The 17978-nt window shown below is 37.8% G+C and overlaps 1 protein-coding gene and 1 long non-coding RNA gene across 2 annotated transcripts; one reads left to right on the top strand and one right to left on the bottom strand.

The window, feature by feature from the left end:
• Positions 1-5751: 5751 nt before the first annotated feature.
• On the bottom strand, positions 5752-6665 carry LOC113317865. The gene is made up of 2 exons (XM_026565989.1): positions 6079-6665; positions 5752-5803 (listed from the first exon to the last, which is right to left on the bottom strand). The coding sequence occupies exons 1-2, from the start codon at positions 6629-6631 to the stop codon at positions 5769-5771; spliced, it is 588 nt and encodes a 195-aa protein (XP_026421774.1). The 5' UTR covers positions 6632-6665; the 3' UTR covers positions 5752-5768.
• A 147-nt stretch (positions 6666-6812) lies between these two features.
• Positions 6813-10126, top strand: LOC113317866. Its single transcript, XR_003344066.1, has 2 exons — positions 6813-7601; positions 9816-10126. It is a non-coding gene; the product is annotated as an uncharacterized LOC113317866 (long non-coding RNA).
• Positions 10127-17978: the final 7852 nt, after the last annotated feature.

The following is a 17978-nucleotide window of genomic DNA, read 5'->3' as shown; positions in this document are numbered from 1 at the left end:
TATTGTGAATATGCCGATAGCCCTAGGTTTACTATGTAGAGCGGGCATGAGCTGCACTCTAATAAAACAAAGTTAAACTAAGGGGATTTTAATAAAGTGTCACACTTTCAATTTCTTATTTAATAAAGTGCCACCATTTTTTTTTTCAATATTTGCAAAATGCCACACTATTGAACTTTTCCATCCCGATTTTTTGAGAAAAAAGTTAACTGCCGTTAGTACCTACATGGCAGTAAATTAACGCCAGTAAAAGACATTAAAACCCCAAAGACATCTAACTAGGACTGATTCAAGTGCGAGTCATTGCGTGGTTTGGTTGCGAGCAAGTGCCGATCTAAACCACAACTCAACTTCTGTTCATCTTCTTTCCATTAAAACTTATTGGAAGATTTAGATCGTACAACCAGCAAGATTAATAATATGGAACTTATAATAGAATCGGTTAGTGAACTTATTACAAACATGTTGTACGTATGGTGGTATAACTCGAAGGGGACTTTTATCAAACAAGAGATGTGCATACTTATGGTGAGAAATAGATGGATATCTGTTCAAGTTTTTCAAGACTCCTTTTTTGTCTATCTTCTCTACAACTATGAATAGAAGAGACCCAACAATATAAACATACATAAACTCTATAATATTACCAAACCTATCTTAATCGAAAATACTTAATTAATGAATTAACTGGTAAACAAGTTAAATGGGTTCGTATAAGTCAAACCTATATCAATCGGAACTCAGTAAGGAGTTGTCTAAGAACCTAATTGAAGATTGCTCATCTTCTTCTTAAATTCATTCATCAAAATGTTCACACATACAGATTAGTAACACTTCACACATACATATTAGTCACACAATAAAAATTGGTTTGTATTTGTAATTAGATTGATCTGATATAGGGAATCCAATCAACCCACCATTAAATCAACAAATTAACCACATGTAAACTACTAGACAAGTTTTTTAAGACTCGGAGAATCAATTAATTTTGAACAACAAAAGAACATCCTACAATTAGCGTGTAACCAACCATAATTTCAATTTTCTTTACAAACCTCAGAGAAAGAAAAGATAACTGGAAGTTTGAAACAAATCCATCGCATTAATTAAGAAGGAGAGTAATGTTAGTGACGAAAAAAGTTTTGAATCCTTCTCTGCATAGAGAATCAACGCGGGTGGTTTTGATGCTGCTGATGGGATGAGATCTTTTCAACTCAATCAATCCCACAATCAATTCATTCATCTACCTGTTTCTATCTTTCTAAATATATATACACGAGAAGAGAGAGAGTTTTCTTTGAAGGCAAAAAATAATTTGAGGGGTTTTGGATTCGCCATTAAACCCTAGGTGACTAGTTATAACTCGAATGAATATGAACGAGATCTAACTTTCTATGTTTCTCTAAGATCATAAGTCGTTTAGGATTGAAAAGGGTAGTTAGGTAATGCTGACATATTTTATTGACTTTTCCAATGGTTATAGACCGAATCAGTGGGTCATGACGGAACATAACACTTGTGGCATTTTTGTAATTCTGAAAAAAAGATGGCACTCGGAAATTGAAAGTGTGGCATTTTCTTAAAATTATCTTAAACTAATCATGTTCTAAAATAAAACCGAGTTAGTCATGCACCAATGGAGCTTAATAAAACGGACTTGAACCGATCTAGTAAGACCTATTATAAGAAAGATCTTTTGGGGACCAGTCTTTTTTTGAGGGGACCCTTATATTATAAGCCCATTTATCCTTTTGTTTTAAGGGGTGTCCTAAATCCTAATAAATGTCTAAGTTACCCCTTCATTTATATCTAAACCTAATAACAAAACCAAAATCAACACCCTCTCTCAGGCGAACAGTTTCACAAAAAACATTCTCTTCTTCCTCCCCCTTTTACAAATGTTTCTCATTGCTGGTCCAAAAAATTCGTCGTAAATGTCATTTCAAAATGAAAAATGATTGCATAAAACATTATTAATCAAGATAAAAATTCTGAATCTACGGATACCAACTCTGGAAATTCAATTTAATCTACCCCAAGTTGAAGAAGAACTTGAAAAAGCAGCAGCAGAAGTTGTGCCCGAATCGAAGCTTTAACGCGTTAACCAAATCATTGTTCACCACATATATATATTAGAAGATTATTTTACGATAAATTCCTAAAATTCTATAGGTTTTTAATTGATAAATATAGCTGTAACAGTCAAATCAGGTCTTCAAATAATAGTTGCAGTTGAAAGTTCAGTTTGGAGAAGTTGATAACAACTCATTTCTAGATAACCGAACTTCTCACTATAAAGAAAGTCCCAAAAACAGTTCAACTTCGATTTGGAGAATTTGAGAAAAAGTCATTCCGAGATAATCGAACTTTTCACCATATAGAAACTCTTAAAAAAAGTTCGGTTGAGAGTATATGGGAGCCTAACCGAACTTTTCACCATATAGAAACTCCTAAAAACAGTTCGGTTGAGAGTATATGAGAGCCTAACCGAACTTCTAGGTTGTAAGACCATAAAAGATTGTTCGGTTGTCTCAAAATTTTGTAGTTCGTAACCGAATTTTTGTTGTCAACCAAACTATTATGATAGTAACCACGTTTTCTATTCCCACGTGATGGTAAAGTTGATCCACATTTTTGGATTAACATAAACTTAACGGATGGACTTCTCATCTTAAAGGATACAAAGTGATTGAAATACAACACCTTGTGAACCTGGTGATTATGCTACTGCCACGTACAGTCTATTTTTCTTTTGACTAGGTTGTAATATGTATTCTATATCAACCCACTTACTACCATTAATGTATACCTGCTCTAACAAGAATCATATAAAGTGATTGACATACACCACACAACTTTTTGTTTGTTAACCGATCATTTCAAAGTGAAAGTTCAGCTAGGAAAATGTTACACTCGAACTAGCCGAACATATCACTATAAAATCAAAATTTCATGTTTGGCTAGGAGTTTTCCAGAACTGGTAACCGAACTTAGACCAAAACACCAGCAGGTTCTCAGTTTGGTTATCTGTTCTTCAATTTTATAGCCGAACTTTCAAAAATTCAGTTCCAAAATTTTCATTTTCACCAAACTTTAACTAATTTTAAGCAACAAAATGAGTTTAATTTGTGTTCCGAACTATCACGCCACTCACCCATTTTGATTTAAAAATCTCGAAATGTAATTTTCCAAAATTCTTCTTCCCCCTTCTTCTATCTCAATAATTCTAATTCTAATTCTAAAAATAACACAAATTAATTCACATCACTAATCTAGCTCACTCAATAATCTTCTCTAATCTAATTTAATCTAATCAAATTAATTAAGGTAAACTTAAATATAATAGAGGGTATTTTGGCCACTAATAAAAATGACCAGATAAGGGGTATTAAAAGTTACTTTATAATGACCTTAGTCAAAATTGGGTAAGGGTCCCCTCAAAAAAGGGCTGGTCCCAAAAAAAAATGGTTCTATTATAACTCTTTTGTCCTTAACTTTGATTTTTACGTGTGCAAGCGGGCTTAATAATTATCAACACTCTTCAGGCCAATGCTATGTAAGACATAAGCCCAAGGAGAGAAGCCAATCTCCCACATAAAATCAATATCCGAATTTTTGATTCGGTTTCAGACCGATCGAGTACCCTAGAAGCAGAGTGATGCTGCCTCCTCTGGCCAGGAAAGCCATTACCGACGATCCCAAAAAGTTAGCAAACTTGATAGACCTTGTAAACCTTCCACCCCCCGAGAAATAATCAAATCATCAACATAAATTAAAACGTGAAGCTCACTGTCATGACGTTTTAATGTGAATAGTGAGTAATCGGCATATGATTGCATAAACCCAAAAATTTTTAGAGCACCTGCAAGTTTAGCAAACCAATTGCAAGGAGCCTGACGAAGACCATATAAAGACTTACGTAGACGACACACTTTACCGGGAGAATCACTAGAAAAACCAGGTGGAAGTTGCATATACACTTCCTCATCAAGATCACCATGAAGAAAAGCATTATTTACATCCATCTGATGTAGCTCCCAATCACGAGCAACAGCAACCGCTAAAAATGTCCGAACAAAAACCATTTTAGCAACCGGTGCAAAGGTCTCATGATAATCAACACCTTCCACTTGATTATTACCAAGAATAACTAAACGAGCTTTGAACCGCTCAATAGTACCATCTGAATTATACTTGATCTTATATACCCATTTGCAACCAATTTCCTTTTTGCCGGGAGGAAGATCAACAATATCCCATGTGCCATTTTTAATAAGCGCATCAATCTCTTTGATCATTGCCTCGATCCAACGTGGGTCACGCACTGCCTCGACATACCTAGTAGGTTCAATGCAAGCAGTAATGGCTGCCAAAAAATGTGCATGCTTCGCCGAAAAATTAGCACAAGAAATATAATTAGCTATTGGATAAGGCGTACCTGAGGACGTTTTTGGGAGTGGTGAGGTTGATGCGGGGTCTATAACTCGAGTTGAGTTGCAGACGTAATCACGTAAACGAGTATTAGGAATTATGGATCTGTCACTGCGACGGACAGAAACTTCATGATTTTCAGTATCCACAACGGGTGGAGAACACTGAGAATTAATACTCCCCCTGTCATGTAGCGAACTTGTTTCTTCTGGAAAATGAGCATCACAAGTAGGTGATTTGCTTACATCCATATCATTGGACGGAGAAAACTCATGTCCAGTAGTGGGGGAATGTACTGCCGTTGGAAAATTAGACCCATTTCCCATATCTTGACAATCCTCGAATAGTGGAGATACATGAGGTTGCATAAAGTCAGCTGGTGGAGTATCCAGTGTCATTTCCTGGTAAGGGAACTTATCTTCAAAAAATACCACATCGCGCGACACAAAAAATTCATGGTTTTCCAAATCAAAAACCCGCCAACCTTTCTTTCCATGAGGATATCCAACAAAGATACATCGACGACTTCTTGGATTAAATTTATTCTTGTCGCGAGGCACTATACGTGCATAACACAAACATCCGAAAATTCGCAAATGAGCATACGGAGGAGGCTTTCCATGTAATAAATCATATGGAGTTTTTCCATTAAGCAACGGAGTAGGTGTACGATTGATAATATATGCAGCACTCAAAATGCATTCACCCCAGAATTTTAAGGGCAAATTAGCTTGGAACCGTAGAGATCGCCCGACATTAAGTAAATGACGATGTTTGCGTTCAACACGCCCATTTTGCTGAGGCATATCTACACATGAGGTCTGGAACTCTATACCGTATTCAGCAAAATAAGGAACCAGTGGTCGAAATTCTGTACCATTATCACTTCGTACCACTTTAACCTGCTTATTAAATTGAGTCTTAGCCATAGCACAATTTTTTTTGAAGATTTGAGTCACTTCAGATTTATGTGCCATCAAATAAACCCAAACACCTCTAGAATGATCATCGACTATGGAAAGAAAATAATGTGCACCACAAGAAGAAGGAGTACTATAAGCACCCCACACATCACAATGAACTAAACCAAATAGGTCATTATCTTTATTAGTACTAATTGGAAAAGCATCACGAGTTTGTTTTGCTTTCAAACGTCACATGGTTCACCACGAAAATTTTCACAATCATCTTTACTGACATTAGGAAGCAATGAAACAATTTTATTGGACGCATGACCTAACCGTTTATGCCATAAATGATAAGTATTTCCTATAGTTACTCGATTTGCAATCGTTGGTGTTGCACTCCGAAATATATAGACCCCATCCTCTTGCTCACCCACTCCAATCAAGGTCCTCGTAGTGCGGTCCTGTATCAAACATAGCTTATTAGTTAGCGTCACCATGCATTTCATGTCGTTAATCAAACATGCCAAGGAGACTAAATTTCAATTGAGTGCAGGAACAAATAAAACATGATTCAGTTTTAAATTAGGCCCAAACACAACAGTTCCCTCGCATTGAGCGTGCAAGTATGTGCCGTTTGGAAGTCCAATAGGAGACAAGCCTATCTGCTGCAAGTGAAGTAATAATTCTTTACGTCCGGTCATATGTCTCGATGCCCCTGTATCAAGTATCCACTTACCAGTAAGATTTCCTTTCGAACTCTCCTTGTTCGATGAATTAAGCACATTCGCTATGGCTGTCAATTGAGAATCTGTAAGAGTATTCATAAGTGCTGCCCGATCTTGTGTTGATAGGGAGATGCCACTAAAATTTTCACCACCACTGGTTGGAAAAATAGTGGCATTAGCAACAGCAAAACGTGTCTTTCCTTGGCTGTTATTTGATCCTTGATACGCACGCCCTCCATTTCCTTTACCATGTTTTTCTAGCCACCAATCTGGATAACCAACGAGTTTGAAATAATTTACCGTTTCATGACCAGATTTACCACAGTTCTTACAAGTTGGTTTATCTACAGATGTTATGGACATCCTAGAAGTAGGTCCCTTTGTCGCCTTTGGAGCTTGTACTGCAAATCCCACAGCTTCCACACGTACATCACGTGTCCTAGCAATAGTATGGTGTCTTTCCTCCTGCACCACCAATGCATATACACGACTGAGTGATGGAAGAGGATCTTGAGCAATTATATGAGAACGAACAGTCCCATATATAGCATCATCAAGACCCATCAAGAACTGATGAACACGTTCTTCTTCTCGCTGTTTATCCCATTGGGCAGCAAGAGAACATGTACACTTATTACAGCTGCACATGGGAGGTCTAACATGATTACTAAGTTCTTCCCAAAGAACTTTCAGTCGTCCAAAATAAGCAGCAATCGCCTGTCCATCTTGCCTGCATTTGGCTAAATCTGAGCGCAATTGGAGCATCCTTGGTCCATTCCCAATCGAAAAACGATTCTTCAAATCATCCCAAAGTTCCTTGGCTGTCTCATAATAGGTAATTGTTGATCGCAGATTCAGCTCAATGGATGTAGCAATCCACCCAACAAGCATCGAATTAACACTCCACCAGTCTTCAATATCAGGATCATCTTCTTTAGGTTGCGTGATTTTCCCTTCCAAAAAAGAATATTTTCTTCTGGCTCGAAACGCATTACGCATAGATCGAAACCATTCCTCATAGTTATCATCATTCAGTTTCACCGGAGAAATAACCATACCCGTGTGATCTGAAGGATGCAGGTAATACTGTGAAGATGAATCATTTTTTTTTTCACCATTGGATGTCGTTTTCTTTTCAGATTCTTTCTCAGCTTCTTTCCCAGTCATGATGCAATGCTTCGGCACAAACAAAAGAAAGAACAACTCGGAATAAAATATTTGATTATTTTGTTTTTGGCTCGGATGCCATGAAACAATGAGTATGAAGAATAGAATTGATATATTCAATCTTGGTTAAACTCTTACGATTACAGAGAATATATAGATGTTGTACATAGCATATAAAAACAACCCAAAAGATATCATACTGTATACATCTAATATCTTGCCTAAGATACGTATATACTCCCTAAGAATGATTATAACAGAATATATGCATAATATATAGAGTATATTTCCTAATAGTCAGTCTCAGATTTCCCGTCTTGGATTCTTTAACAGTGTCTGGTCTTACATCAAGACCAACAACCTTCAGGTCATCTCTCTCTCTTCCTCTCAATCAATGTTCTAAATTTCTTTTATTTTCAGTTAATTTTGATCTTTTCTCATCTTAGGTTCTTGTTCTTCATGATAACTTGTTTTTGCTGTTTACTGTGTTTTAATTTATGAAATGATTTAAGTGTAGTTAGAACCCAAATATTCATCTTGTATGAAATGATCCTTGACCATTTTAAAGTTTAGGTCATCGAAATATGATCCAAAACTAGAATTTGGTTTGGAGAATCACATAATATTCTCCACCAATAGTCTTAGAAATTTTAGTTTATGTAAAACTACTTTAGAATGGTTAGTATGAGGACACCAAAGTTCCCGGCTAATAATAAATGGTGTTTCTGGAGTGCGAAACTATTGCGTGATCTACATGTCGTAGAAACTGAAAACTGATGTCTAATTTTGTTTGATGTTCCAATTTGCTGTCATAAGGCCCGTGGTAGTAGAACGGATCATTTTTGAATTATACTTTGTTCACACTGGTGAATGATCGAAGTTAACAGTAAGCTTGTGGTGGGGAAGATTAAAATGTAAGTATATGCCCTTAGACCTGTCTGGTTGTATTGGTCCACCATGTCATTGAGCTAAAAAGGTTTCTATCATAAAAGTAATGGGGGCAACAGAAAACTTATAGACTTCCAAACTACTAAAGTAAAATATATTGCGTACAGTCCTTATTGATACAACTGACACAGTGCATCATATATTTAGTGTTGCTTTCACCTCATCACATGTGTATTCTCGAGAACAAGGCCATCGGTGAAAATTAGGCAAGTTCATCTTGATTTTCCATCATTTAGTCAATCAGACAGAGTATTGGAAGGTTCTTCTTGGTTCTTGTTCTCGAAAAACTGAAGAAGAAAAAAAAATCCCGGAAATCCACTAATTGGTATCGACATGCTTATGGATGCCAGATATATTTGCAACCTAATCTTGCAAGGCTGCTGAGGAATGTTATCTGATTCAATTGATTTCTGTCATTGGGGTTGGTTTGATCTTTTTAAACTAAATTTGACGGTGTGTTAGTAGTTGTCAAATCTTATGCATTGGCTAAAGTCGAGTCTGAGTTGTCTGACATGTTTCACTTTGGGTATGGTTAGCTGTGTGGAGTTCTCTTTTATCATTGCTTGATATTTTGCCTTTATTTTCTTTATTGTGGTTTGTGTTGCTCCACTGTTTGGTATAAAACTATTAATTACCTTTTAGCTTGATTAGATCATCCACAGTGTGTAAAGATTATAGCATATATGCTATTAATTTGCTCACAATGGAGCTTGCCAAGCCCAAATTATAGCATAATGCTATAGCTGAATGCCAAATTTGGCAATCCTATATAGCAATTGCCAAATTTACACGGACCCGATCTCAAAAGGAGCGTCTATGAGACTCCTTCTCAGAACTGGTATAGTGGATGGACTAGTTTTGAGAAATGGTTTCGAGTTAGGCTAGCTTTGAGAACTAGCTCAACACGGGATGGTGTGATGGGGTTGTTCTGAGATATAGCCTAGTTGAGAAACCCAATCAGAGAACTGGCCTAGCATGACACCGGTTCTCAAATATAGTCCATCAAAAGAATTACCCACTGCGAGTACTAACTTGCTAAACCCAAAACTGAAGTTAAATTTAACATTTATTTTAGCTAGCTTTTACCATACACACGTTGTGGGTGGTCTTAAGTCTTATCTGTGAATCAAATAGGAGTGGCTTTACTATCTCACTATTGTCAAATTTAAGTCTTATCTGTGAACAATAGGAGTGGTGTTACTATCTCACTGTTGTCAAATTTGAAATGCCGAGAAATACATGAAATCAAAAGTATCCCATTCTAATTAGAAATAGGTAATCAAATCTTCATTACGTTTTCTTATTGTTTAATATGCATAAGCAGGAAAAGGGCAGGAAAGCCTTTACGATATTTATGTCCTAGGTGTGCATAATGAGTTGCCTATGCACTGATGTGTGGGGTGCTTGCCCTTTCCTTGCGTCCTAGACAACATAGATGACGTGCAACACACCTCCATGATTATGAATAATAACACTAGTAGCCATCTGACTGGTACTTATGTCAGATAGTTTTCTATTCAGCAAACTTTTGTTGTCCTGCATATTTATTTACTTTAGTTTCTATATTGTTTGGTACTAAAAAAAAATAAAGAACAATGACATGGAATTTGGAATTGTTTCTGTTTCGAGACAGGATCCAAACAACAAGAACATGGGACCAACTGTGATGAAAAGTTGAAGATGATTTTGCTTGGTAAGCCTCGGATTGAGTTGGCTGAACTCCCCATGTTGATCAAGCTCCATTTTCCTAAAGAGCCCAAGTGAAGAACCATCAGGTTCACGTAAGGCTGCCTACGTGTAACATAGTGTTTTTTCTTGTTCATTTAGGAGACCCTTTTAACAAAGAATCATGATATTGGGCATACCAAAAACTTTCAAGGCATACAAATGACTAGTCCTAACTTGGGTGACCTTATAAGGGGTACCCTATGGGTGGTTTAATTACCTATATGCCCTTAAATCCTATAAATTATTAATCTATCTCTAACCTTAATACAAAAATCTATAATCATAAACCTAAAATCAGTTTCAACCCCTTCTTCTTCCTCCTCATCCTCCACAGCCGAACCCACCTTCTCCTTTTTTTTTCATCGTATCATCGTCGAAATTTAATCATCGATTCATGAAAATTTAGTCGACGATTAAACTCATCTATATAATGGTTCGCCGAGCCAGTATCTCATTCTAATCGAGCGATTGAACAACCCATTGAAGAAGAAGAAGATTTAGAGAGTGAAGAAGAAACTCAAAATCAACCACAAAATCAACCGGAAGAAGAGATTGAAGAAGAACCAACTCCAGAAATGAGAATAAGAAGGTTAGTTTTACAAACCCATCTCGTATTTGATGTTTTTGATTGGTTTGATTGATTTAATTCGTCAAAATCATGTTTCTACGGCGGTTACAGGGTATGGTTCGGCGCAAAACAAATCTTAGATGTGCGACGAGCTGTTCTTGAAACTGAACCCTGAAAGTGCATATGAACGGCTCGGCGTATATCTGAAATCCGTTTTGAGCCGAACTTAGTGACACAGAGACTTATATTTAGGATCGGCTTATTCGATGGTGTTAGTTTTGTGCTGAATATGTTTTGTGAATTTCAGAAATTTTGCATGTGCGTAGGATCGGCTTGTATGGTAGTATTAGTTTTGTGCCGAATAATTGTTGTTTGAATTTCAGAATTTTTGCATGTGCTTAGGATCGGCTTGTATGGTTGTATTAGTTTTGCGCCGAATAAAGGTTTCAATTCATAAGTCTAGATTCGGCTTATTCGATAGTATTAGGGTTGCGCCGAATATCATTGTTAAAATTTCATAAATTTTACAAGTGTATAAGATCGGCTTATTTATATGATATCATGTTGCGCCGAATACATGTTTGAGTTCATAACCATAGACTCGGCTTATTCGACGGTATTGGTTGTAAGCCGAATATATAGGATCGGCTTATAATTGTTTTGTGGTATGAGCCGATCCACTCTCTGTGTAAGCTAATAACAATTTCAAGACATGATTCGGCTCATATGTGTTATTTCGGGTAAGCCGAGCCTTCTTATTTTCTTACAAGTTTTTGGATTTCCAAATCTCTTTGTTGTTCGAATTAGTCTTATAACTTTCATACTTGTGTCAGGACCAATGCAGCTACAAAGAGGAAGAAGATGGAGGTAACACCTTCTACTTCTAAAACTCCCGATCCTAGAAGAGGAGGTAAGAAAAAATTGGGAGCGGGAGGTAGAGGAGGAATTTTAGAAGAAGAAGCTGAACAAGTAAGAATTGAAAGACAAGAAGAAGGAATAGCTGAAGATGAAGAAGTTGATGATAATCAAGAAGTTCATCAAGAAACACAACCCCAAGGAAAACCCAATAAAGACAAGAAAGGTAAGAAGGTGGCAGAACCCGAGAAAGAGAAGAACGATGATGATCGACGGATCACTGGTTTACACATTCCTGATGAAGATGACGTAATTACACCTCGATCAGATGGTTTGCCTCATGGTCTTCCGGAAGATGGAGGAAATGTGTTGATTGGTTATGCCGATTCTTGGGCGAAGAAAATTTATGAGACTCCTGATCACAACCGTGCAGTCCGAGTATTGAGACACCAGAGGGCAGCGGAATGGAGTCTTGATGAAGAGGTTCCTGAGGTGATTGCTTACGTACAACGCAGTGCTTTATGCCCAATCATCAATTATGGCCATAAGGAATATGATAGTGTGTCGGCCTCTGCATTTACCGAGCGCTTTTGTCCAGAAACTTACACATTTCAATTACCTTTTGGAGAGATGGCAATCACTATAAACATTTACAGGTTTCGGCTTATACGATATCCTCAATATGTGCCGAACCACGAACAATATTTTAACCCAAAAATTAACAAATTCATGTTCGGCTCAGACGATAATCATATTATGTGTCGAACCTTGAACATAAGAGGTTTCGGCTTATACGATATCCTCCGTATGTGCCGAACCAGTAACAATATTTCAACCCAGAAATTAAAAAATTATGTTCGGCACATACAATTTTGGATATGTAAGCCGAATTAGTAATGATTCTATTCCGGGCTATTCAGGATGTTGTTCGGCTTACTATGAAACTTTCATATAAACCGAACTAGTGTCTAGCAAAAGGGTTGGAATTGGAAATTATAGGTTCGGTGCATGCAGTAAACAGATTCAGTAAGCCGAACCGTTCATCAATTGGTAGATTCGGCTCATAGATGTGAGCCGAACCTCAACCTGTTTCGCCGAACCATGATTCAAAAAACCTAACTTTTGATAATTGAGAGTTATAGAAGTGAGATTAAGTATAGGATATAAGTGTACCTGTGTATTAGAAACATTGAGTTCCTCATCAATGTCTTCATCATCAGGATTTGGCTCATAAAAATCATCATCTTGAATTTGTGTTTGAGTTTGAGTGGGTGTAAAATCATTCTCATAATCTAAGAAATCAGCCATTTCTGGATCATTGTTGTAGTTGATATGTATTTTCCTCATCCTCCATTGAATCATTCTCTTATAATTCTGAAAATTATTTTAATCACTAAACAAAATATTTAATCACTAATCAAGATTATTAACACTAAAACGTAAAGGGCAGATTTGCCATTAAAAAAATTTGGGTTAAGGGGTTATCTGATTTTGCTATTTCACAACCTTTTTTGTCTTCATTCAGTATGCCTTGGAAGATTTTGGTATTCCCAAAATTATAGTTCTTAACAAAAACAATCGACAGGTTAGTTATTGCTTACTAACAATTATAAAATGTGGGATTAATGAAATTCTGATTAAACTTAGATGGCGGGGATTTGCCAATATCTATGTTTATTACCCACGAATATATCAGGACCTTCCGAGATTCTTCTTTATAAGAATTGCTCTATGGCCAAATAGTCCAAACCATAACTTGCTCTATAGATATGCCTGTTAACACAACGTGACTTAACCCTCAAGTTAACTCAACCTGTATATTTGGAAGTCTCTGTATATTAGGGAATTGTGTTTATTTGGGAAAGATAGTATCTTAACCCTCAAGTTAGTTATGCATATATATGCATTGAGTTTCTGTATATTCTGAATATATTCAAATCAATTGAAACTGTATTGTTTAACCTCGTCATCTTGTCTCTCTTCTCTTTAGTTAAAACCTAGTAGTTAACCCTTTAACCTAGGAGTTCTATCTTGGTATCAGTAGGTTATTCGATCCTATTTTAGTCATGACAGAATCATCAACCACATCTTCTACAGCCTCTTCTACAGTTTCTGCTATAATCAACTCTACCTTGTCTTCCCTGCAGTCCTCTACGATGTCTTCCTTTCAGTTCTCTCAGCCACATCACGTGATCACCGTAAAGCTAGACGACACCAATTACTCCCTGTGGCGTGCTCAATTTCTTCCTTACCTTTAGGGACATGACTTGGATGGTTATGTCACTGGTGCAACCCCATGCCCTACAGAAACTCTTACTGCTGATCTCCCAAATCCTGCCTATCTTTCCTGGAGAAAACAGGATAAACTCTTAGTTAGTTGGATGTTTTCTTCTCTTACCCCGGCTACTTTTCATCATGTCCATCGATTAACAACGTCCAAAGAAATCTGGTCATCTCTGGAATCTCTTTATGGCTCTAAATCTGATGCTCAAGTTCATCATCTTCACTGTGAACTGCGAGCATTACGTAAAGGTTCTCAAACTATGCGTCAGTACATAGACCGTGCTCGTGATCTTGTGGATAACTTGGCAGCAGCAGATACCATTGTCACAAACAAAGAGTTTCGTCATTGTCTCTTAGCTGGCTTGGACAGTACCTATGATGCTATTGTCACATCATTAACCACCACGATGAGTTCGTTGTCTGTTGAAGATTTTCTCACTTTTCTCCTGACATTTGAACTACGTATTGATCAACAGACAAAGCTTTCCAACTCTCAACCAGTTGCTAATCTCGCTGCCCAGAATCGACAATCTTCGTATCACTCTTCTTCATCATCTGGATCATCTTCAGCACCCAACTCTCAGTTCTCTTCCTTTCGCTCTACTGGTAACAACAGAAATCAAAATCACCATGGGCCTGGTTCATCTCAGCCTGCTCGTTTTCAGAATCAACGTGGGCCTGCTTCACCTGACAATCAACGTGGGCCTATGACCTCTGATTCTTCTTCTCCTCGTTGTCAATTTTGTGGGCGTAAAAATCATGAAGCCCAAGACTGCTGGAATCGTTATGACAAGAGTTTTCGACCACCTAGGCGTCAACCACCATCCTATGCACCTCAGGCTTATGCTGCTTATGGACCTGGGTTTTCATCATCACCTTCTTGGACGCCTGATAGTGGTGCTACAGATCACATTACCAATGATTTCTCTCGTATTCAATTTCCTACTGAGTATACTGGCCCTGATCAAATTCAGATGGGTAATGGTTCTTCTATACCAATCTCTAATGTTGGTTCCTCAATTTTAGGGACTCCCAACCGTAAGTTTCAGCTTCGTAATGTCCTCTTTATACCCAAAATCTCTCATAATCTCTTATTTGTTTCTCGTTTCACTACTGATAACAATGTCTTATTTGAATTTCATCCAAATTTTTGTCTTGTGAAGGATCGATGTACCGGGAAGGTTCTTCTTCGCGGCATTAGGAAGGGTGGTCTCTATCAACTTGATGTTTCATCTCCAGTTCCTCAGGCTTACATAGGAGAACGTGCTAGTTTACAAGCCTGGCATGCTAGAATGGGTCATCCAATGATGCGCACAGTTCACAAAGTTATTTCTCAGTTTTCTCTTCCAGTTTCAAATCAAACTATCAGTTTTTGTTCTTTTTGTCATGAGCATAGAAGTCATAAATTACCTTTTCAATCCAGTACAACAGTTTATTTGAATCCATTAGATTTAATTCTCTCCGATGTATGGGGACCCTCTCATGTTTTATCTAATGAAGGATATAAATATTATATTATATTCATTGATGCGTATAGTCGTTTTACTTGGATGTTTCCTATGTCTCAAAAATCTGATGTTTTCTCTATATTTTTCTTATTTCAAAAGCATGTTGAAAATCTTTTTGGTCGAAAGATAAAAATATTTCAATCTGATAATGCTGCTGAATATCGCAAACTCACTCCACATCTTCAAGAACTTGGAATTTTTCATCGTTTTTCATGTCCACATACTTCTGAACAAAATGGTTTGGTTGAACGTCGTCATCGTCATATTCGTGAAACTGGTCTTACTATTCTTAACATGGCCTCTGTGCCGTCTTCCTATTGGTATGACTCCTTTTACACTGCCTGTTATTTGATGAATCGTGTCCCTTCGACTTCTGTTAATAATTCTTCTCCATATGAAGCTCTTTTTGGTATTTCACCTGATTACACTTCTCTTCGTGTATTTGGCTGTCTATGTTATCCTCACTTGCGTCCGTATAAGTCTCATAAGATGGATGCTTTGTCTTCTCCATGTGTTTTTATTGGCTATAGCCTCTCTCATAAGGGTTATAAGTGTCTTCATATTCCTACGGGTCGAATATACATCAGTCGACATGTTGTTTTTGATGAGACTACCTTTCCCTTTGCATCCGCGTCGTCACCTTCGCCGTCGTCGACTCCTTCACAGGTAATTCTTCCCTTGTCTGCTCTTCATAATTTTGTGCCGTCATCAGTGCCTATTAATCATCAGCCGCCAGTCTCCAATCATCAGCCGCCAGTCTCCAATCATCAGCCGCCAAATTCTGTTTTCAATCATCAGCCGCCAAACCCTGTCTCCAATCATCAGCCGCCAAACTCTGTCTCCAACCATCAGCCGCCAAACTCTGTCTCCAATCATCAGCCGTCAAATTCTGTCTCCAATCATCAGCCGCCAAACTCTGTCTCCAATCATCAGTCGTCTGTCTCTGTCTCCAATCATCAGTCGTCACCTGCTGTTACTTCTCAGCCGACAGCATCCTTCTCTAATCATCCGCTGCCGGTTTCTGTCTCCCATTCTCAACCGTCACCTGCTGTTACTCTTCCGCTGTCGCCAACACCTGATGCTGTCGATTCATTGTCTCCTGTTCCTGATTCTTCCGACTCTCAGTTATTGTTGCCGTCTTCTTCTGCTGCTCAATCTGTAACTTCAACAGATGCTTCCCCTGTTACACACCCGATGACTACAAGAGCTAGAGATGGTATTTTCAAACCAAATTCACGATATGCTCTCATCTGTGATTCCGTTCTTGAACCGTCTTGTATTTCTCAAGCTCATAAGGACCCTGACTGGCGTACATCCTCCGACGATGAGGTCAATGCATTAATTCGAAATGGTACTTGGTCCTTAGTCCCGTATCATCCTTCTTTGAATGTTATTGGTTGTAAGTGGGTTTTTCGAATCAAGCGTAATCCAGATGGTACCATTGCACGTCGTAAGTCTCGCCTAGTTGCCAAAGGATACAATCAACAAGAAGGAATTGATTACTCTGAAACGTTTAGTCCGGTTGTTAAACCATGCACTATACGTATTATTCTTACATTGGCTTTATCCTCCAATTGGCCCATTCATCAACTTGATGTGCAGAATGCTTTTCTTCATGGAGAACTTCAAGAGGAAGTCTATATGAAACAACCTCCAGGTTATGTTGATTCTCGTTTTCCTACACATGTTTGCAAATTACATCGTTCTCTTTATGGACTTAAACAGGCTCCTCGTGCGTGGTATCACAGACTTAGCAATTTTTTGTTGCAAATTGGTTTTGTCACTTCCAAGTGTGATTCGTCCTTGTTTATTCATACTGGGACTCATGGTGTGATCTATTTGTTGGTGTATGTGGATGATATCATTGTCACTGGCTCTAGTACTACAGGTATTTCCTCTATTCTCTCTCGTTTGCAGCAAGAATTTGCAATTAAAGATCTTGGTCAATTATCCTATTTTCTTGGGATTGAGGCATTTCGTACTTCTTCGGGGCTCTTTCTCTCGCAACATCGTTATGCTCAAGATCTTCTTATTCGAGTATAAATGGATGGCGTTAAACCAATTACTACTCCGCTAAGCACTTCTGGTGATGTTTCCTCTGATCATAGCACTTTATTAACAGATGCTACTGAATATCGTAGCATTGTTGGAGCTTTGCAATATTTAACTTTTACTCGTCCGGATCTTGCGTTTGCTGTCAATAAGGTTTGTCAATTTATGCATGCTCCTACAGAGTTTCAATGGGGATTAGTTAAACGTATTCTTCGTTACCTCAAGCATACAAGTACGTTTGGTATACTCCTTAAGCCATCCCCTTCTCTACAATTATCTTTCAGTGCATATACTGATTCTGATTGGGCTGGTTCTCTTGATGATCGTCGTTCTACAAGTGGATATTGTGTTTATTTGGGTGGTAACATTATTTCTTGGAGTGCTCGTAAACAAAAGACTGTTTCTCGTTCTAGTACTGAAGCTGAATATCGAGGACTTGCTATTGCTACTGCCGAAATTATGTGGATTCAGTCGCTTATTTCTGAGCTTCGTATATCCACACGCTCTCCTCCCATATTATGGTGTGATAATCTTGGTGCAACTTATCTCACAGTTAATCCTATATTTCATGCTCGGACGAAACATATAGAAATTGATTATCACTTTGTTCGTGATCAAGTAGCTTCCAAGCTTCTTGATGTCCGTTTTATATCCTCTAAAGATCAAATTGCGGACATATTCACCAAACCACTTTCTAGTGATCGGTTTTTTCTGTTAAGGTTCAAGCTTACGGTTCAAGATAACCCGTTACGCTTGCGGGAGGGTGTTAACACACGTGACTTAACCCTCAAGTTAACTCAAC

The sequence above is a fragment of the Papaver somniferum genome, chromosome 10 (assembly GCF_003573695.1).
Source record: "Papaver somniferum cultivar HN1 chromosome 10, ASM357369v1, whole genome shotgun sequence".
In the NCBI taxonomy this organism is placed as follows: Eukaryota; Viridiplantae; Streptophyta; class Magnoliopsida; order Ranunculales; family Papaveraceae; genus Papaver; species Papaver somniferum.
This window is presented reverse-complemented; position numbering and strand designations above follow the sequence as displayed.